Source organism: Myiozetetes cayanensis, unplaced genomic scaffold (genome assembly GCF_022539395.1).
Source record: "Myiozetetes cayanensis isolate MyiCay16 unplaced genomic scaffold, myiCay2020 scf26, whole genome shotgun sequence".
Classification (NCBI taxonomy): Eukaryota; Metazoa; Chordata; class Aves; order Passeriformes; family Tyrannidae; genus Myiozetetes; species Myiozetetes cayanensis.
The window spans coordinates 743,225-761,725 of NW_026087477.1; the positions used below are offsets into that span (position 1 = coordinate 743,225).

An 18,501-nucleotide genomic window follows, 5' to 3' on the forward strand; every position below is an offset into this window, starting at 1 on the left:
AAAACTGTCGAAAAGTTCAGTTAATATTCAGGACCACGTTCCTAAAATCCATATATATATATGGCCACAGGAGCTGCATCTCCATTAACAATGCAATTCTTCAAACAATAAACTCATTTGTTTCGTGGGAGTACAACTGGAAGGACACTGAAGAAATCAAGGGAGGCTGAAATAGATTAATCTCTTTTCATTAATAAAATCAGACCCAAAAAAAGCCCCCCCCCCAGATTTAGTAGCTGTGAAGTTCGATGCAGCCAAGCTAGAGAACTGAATACCATGGACTGAACACATGGAACTGGAACCAGTCCATGGAATTCAGTTCTCAGAGCTGGGAACTGCCAACATTCGTCACATCTTCTTTTAAAAGCACTGGGGGGTGTGAGGGGGTGTTGGTGCAAAGCCACACAAACAGAAAAACAGGACTTAGACCTTCACTTAAAGATATTCACCCTCAGTGACCAAGTTTAGTGGAAGGTTTTCCAGGGCAGATCCTGCTGTGAGTAAGAGCCCAGGGGGTGGGGTGGAATTAGGATGCATCCCCCACACACGCTCTGAAATGTAACGACAATGTGAGGTCCCAAGGGAATCAAACGCTCCACCACACGCCTCATGTTCTAGAAATAAGCCTGATTTCCACAGAGCAACATATACACATCCACATTTTCCTGAATTCCTTTAATTTTAGGTGTGATTCTGCTGCTGTCCTCACCGAGGGATGGAACGGAGCAAGAGGCTGCATTTTATTCCCAACACCCTCAGGAACGAAGCACGGGGTGAGACATCTCCAGTCAGCTCTTACAGCACAATAAGTTATTCAACAGAAGAGCTAAATTCAATTTTACTTTTTAAAAAATGCCAATTACTCTTAATTTATACATTTTTTCAGACAGCTCCGAGCAGCTCAGCGCTGCTTCCTGTCAAGAGCTTCTGTGAACAGAAGATGAGGGCAATACATAATCTATATATTAAGCACGCACTCAAGATTAAAGAAAAATACTTAAAGTGATGCCCCAGTTCTGCAGCTCATCCCCACAGAGGAAATCAGGTGTTGAGGCGCTGCTGAATTCGGTTTTCAGCCCGAGTTTAACTTCTCTGACGTCAGGATGAAGTGACTAATCTAAAACTAGACACGAGGGTTAAACCCCGAGCTGAGACTCTGTGACTAATCTGTTCCACCACCAGGGCAAAGGGCAGCACCTGAGCCAGCTGTGGCATCCCTTGGGAGCTCTCCCAGTGTCTGTGGAAGAGCCTGAGGGACACTGAAACCAGAGCTTTGGGAGGACTCCACGCTGAGCTCTTGGCCCTGCCTGGCAACCCCTCCCACCCTAAAGAGAGTTATCCACGAGGCAAATCTGTTTGTAAGTCCATGAGGTAAATCCAGGGGTTTGCTGGGATAACAAGACAAGCAAAACTGGCCCAGAGTGCGAGATTTTGGATTACAAAATGATCAGGACTTCGCTAAGCATGCAAGTGATTTGCTTACTCAAGAAGCCTTTCACACACACACACCCCCCCACACATCCTGAGAGCTGAGTTTCCACCCAAGGAGGAAAGGGATTCATCAGGACACAAGGTTTGCATAACATTGTCAGAGTAAGAGGAGAAAAACGCATCAGACCTTTGATACAGCACTAGAGGAGAGCAAGGCATTTGTCCTTACAGATCAAAAGCAGAAATACCCATGAACACGCCACAGGCTCTAAATACCCAACCTCACAAGGTGATGAAAGGTTGACTGACACACCCTGTTTAAAACGAGTGATCTTCTTCTCAGCTATCCCTGCCAAACGCTAAGACAACGTTGCATGGATGATCACACAAAAAGTTGGGATTGACCTTTCCAAGGCAGTGTCTGGATGGCAAACACACCCTGGATGGCAGCACCTGCTGCTACAGCAACTCTCACTCCCGCCAAGCTCAGATGCAAAGGTTGTTTTCTAAATCAGTGGCTGATTTTCACCAACCAAAAAAAGCCTGAATGTCCCAAATCCCAACCTACAGCAAACATTAAACTTTGGGGGTGATTCACCAGGCCTGCCTTTATGTAACAGGGTAAGAGCCACATCCTGCCCCAAAAAGCCAAGACAGAGCTGTAATTACAAACCCTTTTAACAGCTCATGATGGTTCAGTAAATAAATCTTATAAGGTATCTCTTTTGTTACTTGCTAAATATTTAAGCAAATCAAAGTGCAAGTAAAGATGTCCCTCTTTGACAAAAGGTATTTCACAAAAATCCAACAAGTAGGGAAGGAGGAGAAAGACCAATTGCAGCTTACCTTAACGTATTCCAGGAATTCCAAAAGAAAGCTGCGAGTCTGGACACAGCAAGGGAAACAACTGTTACTGTAAATTCGTGAACATTAAAGGCACCACAAACTTGCTGAGTACAAACACCATAAAAGGGCTTAGATTGCATAATCCTGAGGCTTTACCTGTACACACCGGGATACTGAACTGGAAATAAAAATTATCTGAAATTTCACCTCATGAGGGATTTATGACAAGTGCTTTCTAAGACAGTGTGGCTCAGGTACAATTTAAGTGTTTTCTGAAAGGAAATCTTTGAATCTTTTACTCTTCCCATCACACACGCCCTGAAATAACCATGTCTGGGTGGGTTTGAGCTTCAATAAGTTACATACAGACAGTGGGGATGTTCTGTACAGAGGTAAAACCCACAGTGACTCAGGACACAGCTCCTGCAGACGCCAAGTGAGGGCTCAACCCTTTTACAAAGCCATGCACCTGCAATCCAGTGCTTTAATGTGAGCAGCTCCATTTCCAAAGGCAATGCAAACAACTGTACATTGAAGTTAACAGGAGAGATCAGGTTACTCTGCAGCCCTGGAAATCAATCAGCCTTAATTAACTGCTTAGCTCTGGACTCGGCAGCTTAATTTTCAGCAGCAGTTTCGGCACAGCAGCCCCAACAACACGGGGCAGAGTCAGCTTTTGTAACAGGACACTGAAGTGCTTCATCCACCACAAGGCAAGGGTGGCTTGGCTTGTCCTTTCTGCACGTTCTCGTTTCTGAGTATGACTTTTAAATCACCTCCAATTAAAGTTCCAACTCCCCACCCCGACCAAAGTTATCTCGGGTTGACACCCAGGCATCACCAACTGCCTGCCAAGCTCTTCAAGGTGAGGAACACCCTTCTCTGTTCTCACATCCAGACAGACTCATTTCTTCTTGACAGGCAGCTGGGGGAACATGGGCAATAAAACACATTCCAGCTTTAAAGGGTGCCTGAAGTGGAACAATTTAGTATTTAGGTATAAACTCATCTTTTAACAGGATAGGCACAGATTTTTGAAGGAACTTTCAATGGAAAAATCTGCATTTTAGGGAATCCCTTTTTAACACAACTTCTCTTGGAGTTAATCGTAGTGAGATGTAGGAATTTTTCTTAATGGGAAGGGATCCACAATGAGAAACTGTAATGAGTCAATACTATTTGACATTAGGCAAAATCTCCTCAGCCCAAAAGCCACTCTCAGTCACACTAAAGCAAATCCATTTCATTCGAGAGGGTCATTTCAGCAGAGGAGCAAATGCACAGATGGCCCTGAAATAAATCCTCCTGAACGCAGTGCAGGGGACAGCTCAAATTTGGCAGCTCCAACCCAAGAGCAAGCCCAGCATTTGATGGCAAATAAATTGAGTCTAACAGGTTCTCAGCAGACAGAGCAAGAGCTCTGCCTCCCACAACAGCAGAACTTCTTCAGGTTTGCTGTGATAATCACACTGAGTCTCACATTTCAACCACCACCACCCCAAGCAGCTCATTTGCAGGCGGTCACGGGAGAGCACGCAGGGATGTTTTGCATCAGTTTGAAATATTATCATTTGCAGCATCAAATGCATAATTTTCCAGAGTAAAAACCCACAAGCACCCAGGCTGTGTCCTGTGAATTCTGTTACCAAAAGCCTTTTAAGACAAGAACTCGGTTTTTCATTTGATTTCGCAGCAGCTCTGCTGGTGGAGAAAATAAAACCAAAACCAAGCAATTGCCTCCAAGATCTGTGGGCACCACCAAACTCCAAATTTACCTTCGTGGGCTCACTCTCTGTGGGTGATGACAGTAAAAGATTATCTTTAATTCCAGAAGGAGTTTTATTTCAGCCCTTGGATGAGGGAGGAAAGGACTCGTTTCCAGTGACACGCATTTCCTTTAGCACTCTGAACTAACTCATGGGGGTCTGGTACGAGGGACTGCAGCATTCCCCAGGGAATATTCCAGGCTAAACCTGTGCCACAGACACAATTCAGCTCTCATAAGCAAAACCCTTTGGCTGACTCCTCCTCTCCAGTCCGTTTTGCAGGAGGCAGAATGCAGTGAGTGCAAAGGGAACTGCAGACCCAGCCCAGCACGTACCTGTTCCTCTGTCATTGCCTCTTCAACCCCTTCCTCTTCCACTACAAAACTCTCCTTCAGCTTCAGGTACTCTTCATACTCTCTCTTCTCCTCTTCTTCCTTTGCCTTCCTTTTTTCCTCTTCCTGCACAGAAAAGATGACAAGGGGTCAGTTTGCTCCTCCCCGAGCCCAGTTTAGCTTTAAGTGAAGCAGCAGCTTCTTTCTCTGCAGTCAGGAGATTAAAAAGCTTTTTAAAATGAGCTGAAGTTCTCCCCTGGTGGCATCACTAATTTTGCAGGCCACCCTTTTGAGGCAGTGACCACCTCACACGTGGTGTAAGCTCACACCAGGTCTGAGAGAGAGGGCACAGAACCACTCTTAAATAGCAACCTGCTGGCTTCATTTGCATGAATTTGCTCCTTCTGCAGCTCCCGTGACAGGAAGTCCCTGCCCCAACCTGCACTTCGGTGCCACAAGAGCCACATTTTGGGTAACTGGCCCCAGTTCTGCTCTGACATTTGAGCACGCTGGGAGTGCTCACGAGGAGGTTCCACTGGTGTGTCCACCCCTGCGTGGGAAGAAGCTCCTTCTGGAGGAGTTACAAGCAAAATCAAGTTTTCAAGTAAAATCTCCTCCTTATGAAAACTTTCCTTCAGCAAACTGTGCCCACCTGGAAGGTAAAGAACAGTATAAAGTATTTTAGGTATAGGAAATGAGGTAGGATTGTATTAAAAAAGGGGGGGGTTGCAGGGTTGACTCTTAACCAAAATCTTCAGGCTCTGCTTTTAGTTATCTGCAATAAAATACTTTGTTGCCTGCCCTGAAAAAATAATATTAGCCTTAAAAACTCCAAGCCCGACGTCAGTGACGCGGTTTTGTAGAATTCCCACATTTACAAAGCAAAACTGGGATTAAAGGGTTGGGAATGTGGCAGATTACTTAAAAAATGATTCAAGTAAGAACAGGTTTTGACTGGGAGCTCGTAAGTTTGCAGCTTTCCATGATGTTCTCTTAAAATTTATATTTTGCTTTTCTCCAAAACACTTTACAAGTGTAAATTCAAGGGTTGGACCTGACGATCTTGGAGAAGGTCTTCTCCAAACTAAATGATTTTTATGATTCACAGAGAATAAAAATGGTTTCCTTACAGGGCTGTTTCTTCCACAGAGAAATTAATGTTTGTGCAGCACCTGGAACGAGGAGATTCCAAATGGACTGGCCTCTGGCTCTATCACATTCCGAAGGCTGATTAAAACCTCGGACAGATGAGCTCTTCAGATTGCAGTGACAATCTCGGGGCATTCCTTTGCCATTAGCACAGGAATTGATCTTTTAAAGAACAATTATATTGATTTCTAAACGCTTGCCATGCTGCAGCTTTGACACTAATATGGTAATTGCTTCCTTTAACAGCTGAAAAGCAAACATTTGTCCCATTAAACCGGGAAGAGACAGGAACAAGTCATTAAATATATCCATATAAAAAAAGATGCCCTGTAAGGCCAAAACCAGCGAGGCACCACAAGTGGGGATGGCAGAGCTGCCCTTCAATTAAAAAAAAAAAAAAAAAAAAAGAAAAAGAAAATGCTATTTGGTTGCAATTTTATTTAACCAAATTCCCAGAAAATCAGGAGAAAGACTCTTGCCAATGTCCCAGGATGAGAAAAACAGGGCTGACAGTTTTTTTCTTTACTGTATCTGCAAAGCCAAAGCCATTTTTTAAACTGCTATCTCATGAAAAATCTACAGATCTGAGGAAGCTCTTGAGACAAAACAAGCCCATTTTTTGGGTCATTCATCACTGTAACAATTAGCCCAACAGCACATTTTCTCCCTATAAGCATTACAGGTGCCAAGAACAACAAAACCATATTTCATTTGGAAGTGACAACAATTGTTCCTTTCTTGTAAGCACAATAAATTTAATCTTGATCCTGGAAAGCCGTGAATAAGGTTCTTCCCCTGGTCTGTTAGAGAGGTTGTAATTCAGCAGGGTTTGAAATGAGGGGGAAAAAATAGTCCCAAACCCTGAAAACTGCTTTGGCAAATAATTTCTAGATGGTTCTACAGAATAAATAAATGATCAGAAGAAAGTGTCCCATTTGTAACCGAGAGCAACAATAACTAAAATGTATTTTCCAGTTTCTGGAAGGTCTAACAAATGGAAAAGGCTCCTCCCTGTCTTCCTTCCCATACCTGAAGAACAGCACCTTTAATTTTTTTAAAAAAAGCAGCTCTGCTTGAGGCTGGCAAAGCACTCAAGCTACCAGCCCTTTTCTTCTGCTTAAAAGCCAAGAGGAATCTGTTTTCCAGATGCTTAAATTCTGATCAGCAGAGCATTTCCAGGTGGTCTGAGCCACTGCTTCGGTAGCTGGAGTGTGTCAGCCCTCCAAGCTTCCCGCTGGCTGCAGCCTCTCCCTAACACAAAGCACTTCCAGATGCTTTTTCATCTAATAATTAAAAATTCACGCACAACCCTCATATACTTTACAACCTAAATTCACCTACGAGTCGGTCTCTGTTAGAAAAAGAAGGATTTAGCCAGGCTGTGACCTGGTCCAGAGCCAAGAGCAGGGATGACTTTTGTGCCCAACTGCAAAGGGGTGGAGAATCAAGGAGGAATCTGGAGCAGTCAGGATGTCTGGTCACATTTATTCCCAGTTTTTTTTGTTCCCCCAGCACACTATCCCTCTCCTCCCACGTGCTCCCACAGTTGCATGGAAGCTGCAGCATTCCCACAAAACCCAGTGTGTGTGTGCAGGAATAACCCACAGGGGAACAGGCTCAGCCCCTCGGGGCCTGCTCAGGGAGCAGAACCCTGCGAGTCACACGGAGGGCACTCGGCTCAAACAGGGATTTGAAACCCCAAATCTTGGTCTGGCAGGTTTTTTGAGCCCTCCCCACCGAGGTGTCAGCGGTGCAGCTGTGGCTCAGAGCTCTGAGAGGCCGGGCCACCTCCCCCAGCCATGGGTGGGGTGCTGGGGAAATCCCAGCAGCCTGGAAATTTGGTAACTGCAGATGCTCCCCTTCAGCTGCTTTTATTTTTTTTTTTTTTTTTTTCATTTTTTGATCTCTCCTCACTCATCTAAATGTTACCCAAACTGTGGAGCACTTGGACAGTGTAAAGACTGCTTTTTGATCAGTTTACTGCGCTGCATGTAAACAGCAGACTATCCCGCTTCAACGACGTTTTTATTGAGAAAATTAAATAGTCACTCAAACCTTTCTTCCCTCTGTTCTTTCCCTGTCAAAATGCCCACATTATCACTGCTGGATTGACTCTGCCTCTGCTTGCACCAGTCACACGTGGAATCCCAGAGCTCCATGCTCTTCAGCACTCCAGGACACCCTTCCTGTACTGGATCTGGGCAGCACCAACTCCCCCTGCACCCACTCCCACCTGCCCACCCAGGACCTGGACTCGCTGTGAGGTTCCTTTCAGATCATCACCTTGTGCTTGCCTCTCCCCTTCATCCCAGGGATTTATTTCCAAACACATCAGCCTCCAGAAACGCACTGTTCGTGCAGGAAAAAATGGATATAAACGCCAAACAGGTAAATGAAAAGCTCTGCTGAGAAACACTCTGTGCTCACACAATGCCAAACGTAAAGAAAATCACTAAAAATTGGTGCCTCTTCTTACAAGATCCAGAATCAAATCAAAGAGTCAAAACTTTAGGGGAGTCTGAGTTCTCAAAAAGCTCCGAGAGGGACCCCTGTGATCACGGCTGATCCCCCTTTCCACAGCTCTGAAGGTCCAGACTGTTTTTACTCAGGGATTTAAAATGCCAATTTACAAAAAATCCCTGTGCACAGGCAGAGACCAAAAACCCCAAAAACTCTTGAGTGAGCAAACAGCGAGGTTTTGTACGAAGACCCTGCATTGCAACATCAGAGGAAGTTGGCTCTCATTGATAAACTCAGCTCACCACCAAAAAACTCCAGGAGGTGAAAGGGAAATCCCCAGGGCCAAGCAGGGCTGAGGCAAATGCCAATTAAAAAGGAGCCTCCTCGGGCCTTGCAGCCAATCAGGTCAGCAGAGCACTGCAAAGGAAACCCGAATTTAAAAATATATTATCTGGTTTGCAACACTGCAGCCAAGGGGCAACCACATTTTATTTATAGGTGCACGCAAATGTGTTTAAATAGAAGCAGGGGGGGGTATTTTTCTCAAGAATATGTAAGATTTTAGCCCCCATAACTGCCTTGAAGGGAGTTTAGCACAATTTTGGTTGTGCTTCTTGGGAGAGAGACTGAACAAAAGGTGACATTGGAATTCAGCTAAGAAAGCTGTCAGTGCTTGTTTGGGGACCTGCCACTGTCACTGTACCTGCAGAAATACTCTGATGTGCTGCAAAAGGAAGGGAGAAATGAGGTTATCTGACAACTGTAACAACTCTCAGACAAAATTCAGTAATAAAATTCTTTGTGCCTTGTGGGATTATATAAACTACAGCACTGTGAGTAGTCAAAATGCCTCCAAAAACCACACAACCAGCTGGATTTTATCTCATGACTACCAGTGACTACTTGAGGTACCTTTCAGGATTTTGCCTTTCCATCTCCTAATTTACAAGGGGGAACAGCATCACCCTGTGCAGCCCACGAGGGCTTACTGGTGACAAAAACACTCCCTGTGGAAAGGGAGGATTCCTCCTCCAGAGGAACACACAAATGACATTTTATCCAATGTCTTCTCCAAATCCCACAATAAACCCAGTGATCCTTTCACTGCTTGCAGGGGCCTAGAAGAGAGGTAGCATCTTCTCCATCATTTGTGACAAGACTGGAAAGATAAAATGATATGATCCTAAAGACAGGCTCTGCTTACAGGCACAGTAATCAAGGATCCATTAATTCCATTTTTTTTGCCTTCCCATCACCCTGTCTAGGCTAAATCACTGCAGGTTTGTTGTTACCAACTCCCTGTGGGGCTGCTGCCTTTGCTGAGTGAAGCAGGAATTGGAGCATTGCAGCCTAAACACGGACAAGTCTTGAGTTATTCTGTTTCCTCTTCAAGACTTGGGTAAAAATAGATTTAAAATTACTAGAAAACAGGTGAGGATGGACCTTAAATATTGTCAGATACATTTACTTCGACACACACTCGGAATGTTCAGCAGTTCCTGGATTATCAAGGAAAAAAAAAATAAAATATTGAAAGGATTTTCCTCTGAGAGGCAGAATAATGTTGCTGATGTTGCCTGGTGGGTTGGCTTTGCTGTCCTGATAAATACTGGGAAAAACAAGCAATCAAAGCAAACTAAAATGGCTTAAAATGACAGAATTCAAGTAGCTGAGGAAGGTATTGGCTAAAGTAAACAAAAAGCTGGATTCTGGCATTTGGGCAGTTTTCCCAATTCTAGTAAGCACTCCCTCGGATTGTTGTGCACAAAATTTAAAAATCAAAACAAATAATAAAAAAAATCAGAGCCCCAAAAAATCACCACAACCACAGGTTTATATTCCTCTTTTTCACTGAGCCTTGCAAAGCAGAGGTGGAAGTGCTTTAGTGCAGTCTTTGCTAGGAATACTGAAAACTAAAATAAGGGTTTCCTCACTCAAACAAAATAAATTATGCAGCCCTAAACTGAATAGAAACAATTAAACAAAAAAATTATGTTAATAAGCACTCTCTGTGTGAAGAGATCTCTGCTTAGAATTTCACCCTTACTTTCTGCTCAGCTTTTCAGCCATGCCTGACTGATTATCCAGGGAAAGCCCAGGTCAAACCCAGAGGCAATCCCAGGATAACACCCACAGCTTCCTTTGAGCAGGTTGGCCAAACTCAGCTGCAATTTGCTTTGGAATTCTCCTGCCCTCCCTGGAAGGACCTGGAAGTTCCAGTGGCACTGGAAGTGACACTCACACCATGTCATTGTCCAGCCAGTGTGTCCTCCTAATTCCCCCACAGTACTGGAGTCATCCCAGCTCACTCTTCAGGGTTTCAAGGATATTAAATTCTCAGAACCCTGGGAAATCATTAAAAAAATTAAAGAAAATAAATAAATTAAATAAATCAAATAAAGATCTCGTGGATACAATCTGCATGTGCAATGTGTGGATTATTTTTTTTTTTTTAATTGCTTTTTCCTGCCTTCACGCCCCCAACAGAGGAAAGGAAAAACTATCTTTTCCTTTCTGAAAACCTTATCAGCAACACACTCCACTTACACAGCCTGCACTCAGAACAAATTAAAATAAATCTACAGACCAGAGACACAAATTTTCATGCACATAAGCATCCCAAAAACCCCAGTGAGAGCTGGGGACTCTGCTGACCTCCAGCAGCAAAGCCACCACAACCTGCAGCAGCACCAGAGCATGAAGTTCTCAGCCAGCAGCACTGATGCCCCCAGTACCCAAAGCAGCTCTGAACTAAGTTTTCCTCCCTCACTGATGAAAATTATTCAACAAAAGCACTTCAGCTGAGCAGCACCTGTTTTTCTGGGTGGCTGCTGCTGTCACACAGCGTCACACGTGCAGTTTGGAGACCCTTAACTGGGAGGCAGATGTAAATACGGATAATTGGAATAAAACTATCTGATTTTACGCACCCAAAGTTGCAAAATCAGTTGCTGATGCCTTTCCCTTTCTGCCCTGCTGGTCACAAGGGAACAGGGGCCCAGAGAAGTTGGGAAATCTCCGTCCTCAGGAGACACTCAGAGCTCTCCTGCTCAAAGTCCTGAACACCCAGCTCTGCCTGGTTGGAGCAGGACACACCAGCTGGTCCCTCATCACAGACCTCACACAGAGCAACTCCAAAGACAAACCTGGTCCAGTGTTTCCATGGATAAACACAACTTTAACACCCCACCTGCCGTTCCTCCTCCAGCCGTATCCTCTCCTCTTCCTTCCGCCTTTCCTCCTCCCGTTTGGACTCAAGTCTTCTCCTTTCTTCTCTCTCTGCTTCTTCAGCCTAAAAAAAAAAAAAACAACCCAAAAAACATTATGCAAACCAAGCCTTACTCTTCCTGAATGTATATTTTTAAATTTCAGATTGTGACAGCGTGAGGGGGTTTCTTACCGTCTTCCTAAATCCATGCTCAGAAAGAAAGAACCATTAAAAATAAAAATAATAATAATAAAAAGTAATCATCATTTAACTTCCCTTCTCTTTTAGAATTACCCCTCACCCTTGTCTTTATCTGTCCCTCAATAAGGCTTTAAGTTTTGAGCTTATTACTGCAGTGATATTAAGCCATGTTGTGTCGTGGCAATCCATTTCTCCTCACTTAAAGTTTAGTTAGAATGGACCCTAAGGAGAGGAAAGCAAAGGATTGGGAATATAAACTCTGTAAAACCAAGTGCATTTGAATTTATCATTAACCTGGGCAGAATGTCTTAAAGAAAACTTGTACTGCTCTCTTAAAATACTTTTGGTTTTGTTTTTAAGCCGAAGAGATTGTTGAGAAATGGGGGAAAATAAAAAGGGTGTTTAGTGTATTTTTTATAGATTTTTTTCTTCAGTGTCTTCAGTACACTTGAATTTGAAAATATATTAAGAGAACAAGCAGAAAACATTCAAATGGAGGATCAGTGGCTTTGAATGTTTCAGAGAAGAAGCCCCAACCAAGTAATTTATCTGTCTGCATGGGAAAATAAAAATCAGCGTGTTTTAAAAGGAAATAAAAGATTCCTCACTCCACCAACTGATGCTCATCTAATTTCACTCAACTTTGCTCAGATTTTCCACAAAAAAGAGTCCAGTTAAATAGAATGATTATGGAAAGTAACAACAAAATGATGAAGGCACTGAGTGAGCGAGAAAAGGTTTGCAATGGAAGTTTATATATAACATAATAATTAAGTTTATTACCAACTGCCCTGTCTAAAGGGCAGGTACCACTACAGTGTAAAGCAGACACTGCATTTAAACCTCAGGGGGCACTAAAATTCCCAAGCTGGGATTTCAGCAGCTTTGTTTGGACTCTCTACACACTGAAAAATGTTCATACAGAGCCTGCAAAAAAATATGGGGAGCAACTCAAAGGAATTACTGCACAACCTGCTGCATTCCACAAGCACACCTCAGAAAGTCGCAAAAAGCCCTGGAATTAACAGCAAAATGCCTTTCCTTGTTCCCAGTCCATAAAAACAATACATGGATGATCCTTATGGATCCTTTCCAACTCAGAATAATCTGTAAACAACACAGGTAAAGCCAAGGCGAGTTTTTTTGCACTATGAGAGCACGTGAAACCCCACTCACAACTGCCCACGGGTGTCACACCAGCACCACGTGGGTCTGGGGGTATTTTTACGGGCAGACTGTGCTGACATTAAGGTACAAGCCAGTGGAAACATCTAATAAAGAGCACTGAAATTGTTAACTCCTTTCCTCCCCACAAAAATGCCCGAGAACTGAATGGAAAGAAAACGAGAGCCCATTTTCCCTCCTGGGATATGACAGAAAAAGCTGAATTTACGGTTTTAAAATAAATGCCACTGGTTTTGCCTTTCTGAGGTGTCTCTCCCCCCCAGTTCTCTGCTGAGCTGTTCAGGCTCTGCTCAGGGTTTGATACGTGGCAGGAAACACTCACCTCTCTCTGGGCTTTCCTGGCTTGTTTCTCCTCTAATTTCCTCTGCTTCTTCGCTCCGATTTTCCCAGACACCTGAAATTCTGGCACCTCCTCAGCATCCTCTTCCTCTGCAACAGAGCACAAATGACAAATTGTAAACTGCCTGTAAAAAAAAAAACAAACCCTCCCTTTGAGAAAATTCCCGGGAAAGACACACACACACACTTCAGGCAGGACCTATTGGATGGAAAAAAAAGGCAAAAAAAAAATCATGCAAGATTGCCAAAGCCACAGAGCTGAAGTAACAAGGCAAACACACAGTCAAGTGAAGGCAGAAGTAAGAATATTCCCTTGATCTTTTTGAAGGAAGGCTTTTCACAAGTATTTCCTGCTTTGCACAATTAAAAGAGGTATTTTCTCTTGCACGTAAATTGTGCTGAGGTGTCATCATGTATCTGCTGAACAACTGACTTTCTTCCCAGTCACCAAACAGGCATCCATTGAAAAAGTGGGCTTCAGAGGCACACCACTCATCCACTGGTTCTAGCTGGATATAACTCACCTTTAAGGGAAGAGGGGGGGAAAAAAAACAACCCTGAAATGCAAACCTGACTGCAAGAAAATGACATGTAAATAGTTGCCTGTTTTATCGGTTCCTTGGTTGTTTAGAGCGATGGTTTCTGCCACTGTGAAATATGGAAGAGTCCTGCTCAAAGGGTGTGCACATGAGTATTTCTGCTCTCTCAGGGGCTGAGGAAGAAGGGCTTTAAAGGCTGCCACTTCCTCGGGAAGCTCAGGAACATTTGGCAACCTCATTTTCTGGTCTAGAGAGAGCAGTCCTTGATCCCACCACGTAAGCACTGTGGACTGACCTCAACACTTCAGGAAAATCCTCAGCTCACTCCATGGAACACCACACAAGACATCGAGATTCCCATGCCTGAATCAGATGGCAGGATCAAAATGAAAGATCTTCACATGGGGCTCCCTTTTGTGGGTAAAATAACTGATGTTTTGAGCATCCCTGGTGCTTTTATCCTCGATGCTGACTTCAGGTCTAAACTGGAAGAGATTTGGCAGGGCTGGTGCCAGGATGTTTTCTGTAGGGAGCTCTCTGGTCCCCTTTTTTTTTTGGGAGCCCCAAAAGCTGCTATGAAAGGGGCACATGGATGAATGAGACCCCCTCTTCTTTTCTATGCAGAATTAGGTTTGAAACACTCTTGCTTTACTAACTCCAGGACGGGACTATGGTTAAGCCACAGAGACACATCATGACAATCAAATCTAACTGAGAGCTGTGTAGGTGGCTCTCAAACAACTGAGCTGTTTTTCAGGAGCTGGAGTTAATAAGAGCCTGGTTGCTGAATTGGGCTTCAGAGAATTACTGGTGTCTCATTACAGAGATGATCAAAAGGGTTCCCCCTTCCTACACCACGGGGATACTCACACTTGACACAGTTGCTTCCACAGTTTTGCTGAAGCTGAAAATAACTTTATTTATATTTCAAATACGGAGTCAAGGGGAGTTCCAAACACAATGGGTGAGCAACCCAGCACTAGCAGTTATTGCTGCCGAATGAACAGCTCACTGCTGGTATTATTGCTTAGAAAATTATTTCTGGCCAACACCGCAAGTATAAAACACCGTCTATGACGCTGCTCCACCTGAGGCTCTGAGGGCTTCTCAGATTTCATCTATATTAAGATTACCTGAGCCAGACATTAGGCAGAAATCTAAGCAAGGCTTTTAAAGCCTTATTCCAGTCCTGGATCAAACGTGCCTTTGTTCAGGAGCGTTTGCTTTCCTCCTGTTTGAAGCATCTGATGCGATCCCTGCAGTACCACGGGGGGTGCAGACACAGCCTGGGATTCAGCAGAGCTTGAAAGGCCAACACTGCCCTGAACCTGGGTGCAATTAATGTGTTCTAAATAAACCTGAGCACGCTGACAGGAACACAAACACAGGCTAAAAGTATTTGCTGAATCAATTTGTTTTTACAGCAGAGCAGCTCCACCAAAAGCAGAGAGGCTGCTGCACGCAGCCGGCAAGACTCCTTTATTTAATTTTAAATAAAGCAGCAGCTTTTAACAATCCCTTTTCACACACTCAGAGCTGTGACAACAACAGGAGACTCCACGGGGGGTCAGCTCCATAGGAACGTGCATTTCCTCTACCCCTGAGCCTCAGATGTGATGCAACATGTTAATTGTGTGTGAAAGCAGTTCATCATCACCCAAAGCACGACAAGAGGGGCAGCCTGGGTATGCACTCAGCTGGGAAACACAGGCATCAGGCATCATTAAAACTGCCAGGGGGCAGGCTTAGATGGGATATGGGGAAGGAATTCCTGGCTGGGAGGGTGGGGAGGACCTGGCACAGATTGGGCAGAGAAGCTGTGGCTGCCCCTGGATCCCTGGAAGTGTCCAAGGCCAGGTTGGAGCAAGCCTGGGCTGGTGGAAGGTGTCGCTGCCCACGGCAGGGGGATGGAATGAGGTGATCCTTCATCTCCCTTCCAACCCAAACCATTCCATGATTTGCAGAGCTTGCATTCCCACCAGTTTCCACCGCCAAGAGGCAGAAAGCAGAAACAATCTGACTCAGAGTGATGTTTTCACATCACTTGACATGTTCTGCTTTACACAAACATGGGTTTGCTCAGATGGCCAAGGAGAGGCAGCTTCAGGCAATCTCTGCTTTCCCTTAATACTTTGAACAAACTGAGAGGCAGCACAACCGGAAAGAGTTAAAAGTCACAAAGGCTGAACCTCTTGAAATTTACAGATTACTTTTCAAAAATGTTTCCTAATACCATTAAAAAACATGCTGGAGTGCTGCTGTTCTCAATCATGACAGGAATTTACCAGCTACTGTATAGAAAACATGCAAAAAAACTCCAAAAGAAACAACCAGCATGTATTTTAGTTATCACAGAATCACAGAATGGTTTGGGCTGGAAGGGACTTTAAAGACCATCTCATTCCACCCCTGCCATGGGCAGGAACATCATCCACTAGATCAGGGTGTTCCAAGCCCCATCCAACCTGGTCTAGTTGTCCATGTCATCCGTGCCAAAGGGTCCAGAACATGCACTAAGTTCTGGAAGTGAAGCAAATGGATTCCCACCCATGAAAAAGGACTCACAAAAGGTCCTTTGGGCAGAGCCAGCTGCTTTATTGACTATTTCTGCAGCACCTAAATAGAGGAGTAACAGAAAAGGGGGGGAAGATGCCAGTCAAAACAAGGAGCTCATCTCGAAAGCAGATGTTATTAACAGCATGTTATTAACACCAGAGAGATGTGTGACACCAGCCACTGAAGGGAATTGGACCATATGGAAAGGTGTGGGCACTCCTGAGTGACTCAGCCCTGTGGTAGGACTAATAATAGCCTAATAGCTAGTCATAAATTTTATATATTTTTTTAAATCTCTTAATTTAATCTGGTATGTCTCCAGTTCAGAAACAGAACAAGACACTGGTTAATTAATCCGAAGCTGCAGAATCGGCCAACACTCAGGACGGCAAAACAAGCAAAGGCCATCAGACCTTCAGGGCAGAACTCAAACCATCAAGTTTATTCTCAAATAAAGTCATCTGGCAGAAGTGAGAAACCACACACCTCCCTCCCCCTTCCAGGGTCTGTGCTTGAACTGGCTGCAGGGCAGACACGCTGTGGGCACTCTGATAACACCACAGTCACTGGATGAGTAGCAGCAAGTCAAAAGTGACTTTTGATTCGCAGGTTGGGATATTAGTCAAAGCTCAACTGTACTAGAAAGGTTTTCCTACTGATTAAGCACTAAAATTATTTCAGCCACCACAATTAATGTAGCTCCGTTTCACCAGAACCGTGTGGGACCACATCGCTGCTTCTAAATTTATACATTTTTCCAGATCTTTCAGCACTCAGAAAAAGTACTTCTTATTTTAAGAAACTTCAGCACAAACGCATCCTTTTCAGATTTATGCACGACATCCATCACGGAATGGGGACCAAAAATTATTTTTTGAATTATTTTCCCCCCAAACTAGCAGGAAACACTGATGCAAGATTTTTTTTTAGCTGCAAGATTTGAATGCTGAACTTAGATGCTACACAAAGCAACAATGGGCATTTTAACATGCCCAATTATAAATTTTTAAGCTTTAAAACCCTTTTTGCTTTGTTTTGTGCTTTTCTTTCTCAGCAGTGACTAACAGTTAAAAAGAAAACCGCGAGATTCTGTTCTCCAAGTCTTGCCACGCAAAAGAAGAGAGGAACTCATGATTTCATTTATGTTGGACTTTAACTTTTCTTTATCGTGTTTTATTTACAAGCTGCCAAAAGTGGGTGACACAAAACCTGGGCTGCAAAAACCTGTGTCCTACTCCTACAAGTGACCAAACAACCAGGTTTTCTCCCCACATGTTTGCACAAAGGTCCAACAGCCCTCCAAGCAAACCCACATTTGCCTCAGATCCTCCTCCTCGTTATTTTTACCACAGCGGGGTCAAAATGACCCCAAACACCGTTCCTGCCATTATTTGTTCATCCTCACAAGTCTATCGTCACTTGATAGGGAAATTACAGCATTCAGTTTTTTTATGGGAACATCAGATGGCTGGGTCACTTTCAGCTCCAAGAAACAAAAAAAATGCAGTGTCAAAGGAACTTCTTCACCTCTGAGCTCTTTGCAGTGCTCAAGGCACGGTGAGTGGAAGGACAAGCTCAACTGGAAACCTGGAATTTTTCTGCACATGACCAGCAACTGAGAGAAAAGTCTCAATAAAACACCTTTATGGTCACCCAGAGGTGAGCAGAGTCCAAGTGGATGCACTCAGAGCATCAGTCAGGCACACAGTTACTAATACCCTCCTCAATCAGTAAATAAATGGGATTTAAAACTGGAAAACGGCTAATGCTATTTATCCACACTACCCCATGCTCTAAAGAACACTCAACTCACCTCCAATTTATCCTCTTTCCCCATGCTCAGCTCAGCCTCTCCTGCCCTAAATGATTAATGCCTGAAATCCTCACCCATTTACGCCTTGCAGCGGGTTCGTTTTCATCTTGGCTGTAACTTGCCCACAAAGCCACCTCTGTCTGGGTTCAATTTAAATTAAGATACACCAGAGCTAATTAAGTCTGCGAGCCTGGATATCAACCCAACCACATGAATACAACAACTCCCCTTTCCAGACTCCTTTTCCACAGGGATAGGAGTTAGGCAACCTCCTACAGAGCACACTGGCTTTTAACAGGGCTGCAGGAAAGGCAGGAATGTTGTGGCTGGAATTAAATTGGGCAGTTTAAGGCAATCAAACCCATTTTTCTAAAGCCAGCCTGGAAGCCACGCTGGTGGAACATGCTCAGGGGTCTCAGTCATTTAGAGAACCACTTTGTCACCAAGGAAAACTGTCTCCCCAGCAATCTCTGGCCATCAGAGGGTATTAATAGAGGTTGGGTTTCTGACTGAGACCTCCTTTGAGAACTCAGCTAACCACTGAAAAGCACTGCTCAGCACCCTGAGGCGGCGTGGGCACCCAGCTGGGGGCCCATCCCACAGCACAGCCCACACAGAACCGTGAACAGGGAACCCACCTCCCCCCTGTGGATGTCATTCTGGTGGGAAAGTCGAG

The 18,501-nt window shown here is 44.2% G+C and overlaps 1 protein-coding gene and 1 long non-coding RNA gene across 2 annotated transcripts in view; both read right to left on the reverse strand.

Moving 5' to 3' along the window:
* Window positions 1-18,501, reverse strand: part of LOC126642991 (uncharacterized) — a 223,037-nt gene that overhangs the window by 6,509 nt on the left and 198,027 nt on the right. The gene's annotated exons all lie outside the window — the stretch shown is intronic.
* The window catches only part of DDRGK1 (DDRGK domain containing 1), a 32,869-nt gene that overhangs the window by 4,870 nt on the left and 9,498 nt on the right, over window positions 1-18,501 (reverse strand). Inside the window, exons 3-6 of the mRNA XM_050321071.1 lie at window positions 12,901-13,007; window positions 11,175-11,276; window positions 4,379-4,501; window positions 2,278-2,316 (exon numbers count right to left, since the gene is read on the reverse strand). Coding sequence (XP_050177028.1) covers window positions 2,278-2,316; window positions 4,379-4,501; window positions 11,175-11,276; window positions 12,901-13,007 — 371 coding nt within the window. The remainder of the gene's footprint in view (window positions 1-2,277; window positions 2,317-4,378; window positions 4,502-11,174; window positions 11,277-12,900; window positions 13,008-18,501) is intronic.